Genomic DNA, 2,593 nt, shown 5'->3' on the forward strand with positions numbered 1-2,593 from the left:
GATGAACAGCAAAGCTCAGAGGAGTGGCTGGTAAGATCAAAAGCACCACAGCTGAAGCCCCCCCCCAAAGTCCCCCCAAACGGACTCTAAGTATCAGAGTATGATGATCCAGGTGCCATAGGAGGGAGCTCGTCCTGAGTAATACACATCAATTTTCTATTGGCTTTTACAGCATGTTACTAAGTATAGTAACATGCCTTTTCTTTCCTTAAAGTCACTGTAAAGAGGAGATTGAGAAGCTTATAGATGGTAATTTCTCACTTTAACCCCTAAAAGATGTTTTCTGAAACATTCCAGTCAAAGATAAGGCTGCGTTATTTGTATTTCAGAAGAGGGAGGTTGAGTATAAAGTGGCAAAAATGGGTTGCAGTCTAATCAATATTCTCTCCCAGTCATATCGTGTCGGCTTCAAAGCGTCAATGGATGCTTGAGAGCCTACACAGATACTTGTCTCCACTCTGCTCCAGATGCATGATTGCTCTGTACCACTTTGCTTTGATTGGAGAAGGAATGAGCTGCTACTGAACCAGATTGTCCTAATCAACCTTCTCCACACCACAAATATCACCTACCTCGCGGCTTTGCACTTCTCATGCACTCCAGCACCCATACAAACCCTGATTAAAGCTCAGCCTTTGATTTTTTTTTTTTTTTTTGCCCCACCTATGATACAACATTCAAAATCTAAATTCAATGAAGGGACCGACATGGGAAGAGCAATTATCAGGGTTATTATTTCACAATTTAATGTGTGTTGCACAGCCTGTATGAGGCAGATGCAATTTTTAGCAAATGTAAGTGTGGTGGAAATTATGTTTACTTGATTTGTTGATTAATGTGTTGCATTCTCCACCGTTGTGTCCGTACAGTAGAAAGTGATCGTATAGTGATACATACTAAACCCTTAAACATGCCCGATATGTACTTGTAGATTTGCTCAATTACCTTATGTGTCCTCTGTCCTCCGGCAGCCTCAGACACCCTGGGAGCCACGAGCGTTTCCTTTGGATGAGAATGAAGAAGCCCTGCTCTCTTATAACCTAGAAGAGGTCCCATCAGGGTGGTCAGAGTGGAGTTCTGCCAGCTTCACGTCGAAGAACTCCAACTCCCATCTCTCCCCAGCTCGGTCCTCTGGTGCTACGCTGCCATCTGGTGGACAAAGCAAGAGCAGAACACCTGATGGAAGCTGAGAGAGCAGTGCCTTACTTTTTTACATGTGAGTAGGGAAATAGAGCGAATTCAATTCCATTTGATGGTATAGGCATATGCAATCGCCTGTACAAATTCTGTAAACCAACTTTCATTCAATAAGTCCGCGTTTATAAAAGTCATTTTGAGTTATAATTAACTTTACTTAATCTGTGCATTTATTCATCTGTCCAGTATGTAATTCATAGCACAAATGATTGATTAAAGTGTTAATGGATTTCTGGTTTCATTTTCTGGGCACACATTGATTAATTGACTGATGCACCAGTCATTAAGAAAGACATAACTCATTCTTTAAATAATTCCGAGTACAATATTTTAGTAAGTTAAGCAAATCTCAATCAAACATTCAACAACATTTTTTATGTTTTTTACAGTTACTCAAATGGTTATATTTGTCTTTCCTCTCCAGATCACCTCACGCACGTCTGGGACCATGAGGAGAAAATGTACCCTGGGAAACTTTATTTGGGATACTTTATACATTCCACGAGTACAGTGATGTTATTTGCTCAATACTTTGAAGCAAATGTGTTTATTTAGTTGGTATTCTAACATGTGTCACAATAGTTTGAACTTACTACTGTAGCTTTTTTCTATACCTTCAGGTTTTAATGTACAAGAGGTACTGTATGTAAAGAAATATGTACCAGCACAGCCCCACTGTAGTCTCAGGTTTGTATACTGTTTGTAGTTGTCACATGCTATTTATTTTCACTGTTGTCTTAAAAAGTCTGTATAGAAAGACTTTAGTACATGCATATATTTATGTAAGTTTACCTGATTTTCACGTGTTCTCTTTCTGTTGATGCTGTCATTTGGTTTGTATTTTTTATGAAGAAAGAAAAAATATTAGTAAACATTAACATTAGTAAACATGCTGTAGTGGTGGGTGTCGTATGTTTTCTGAGGGCTGATTCAACTGGTTACAAACACAGAGCACGTGAGTGTGGCTGAGGATGGGATCATTAGAACGCACAAACCTTTATGTATCAGAGACCTCACAGCACAGGGAATTAGTTCATTTTAAATTGGGGACAGAAAAGAAGAAATATATATAAAAAAGAAGGGAAATATACCTGTCAGGCTTCCTCAAGACTCACAAAGTCATGCTACATCTCACAATCTGTGAAAGGTGAATGTGTAGGAAGTTGATCTTTTCAGCTTAAAGACACAAGACACAGAAAATCTAATAGAAGCTGTATGGTTCTTATTTCAGTCACGTGAAATATGTCTGCAACTTCAGCCAAATGTACTTAACTAAGATGTCATTGGTGCAAGCTAATACTGGAAGGACAAACTAATGTGAGGTCATTTCAGTCATTTGGATGATTAACATTTATGGAGGTCACCGCTTTTTAGAGCCACAGTCCCAGTGTAACAG

General features: G+C 39.0%; 1 protein-coding gene across 1 annotated transcript in view; it reads left to right on the plus strand.

The window, feature by feature from the left end:
- kansl1l (KAT8 regulatory NSL complex subunit 1-like) overlaps positions 1–2,090 on the plus strand; it is a gene marked incomplete in the record, with an annotated part of 19,282 nt that extends 17,192 nt beyond the window's left edge. The window contains 3 exon segments of the mRNA XM_035677185.1: positions 1–30; positions 972–1,216; positions 1,622–2,090. Coding sequence (XP_035533078.1) covers positions 1–30; positions 972–1,190 — 249 coding nt within the window.
- Between the last annotated feature and the right edge of the window lie 503 nt (positions 2,091–2,593).

The sequence above is a fragment of the Morone saxatilis genome, unplaced genomic scaffold (assembly GCF_004916995.1).
Source record: "Morone saxatilis isolate NCDOM2014 unplaced genomic scaffold, NCSU_SB_2.0 Contig5, whole genome shotgun sequence".
NCBI lineage: Eukaryota > Metazoa > Chordata > Actinopteri > Moronidae > Morone > Morone saxatilis.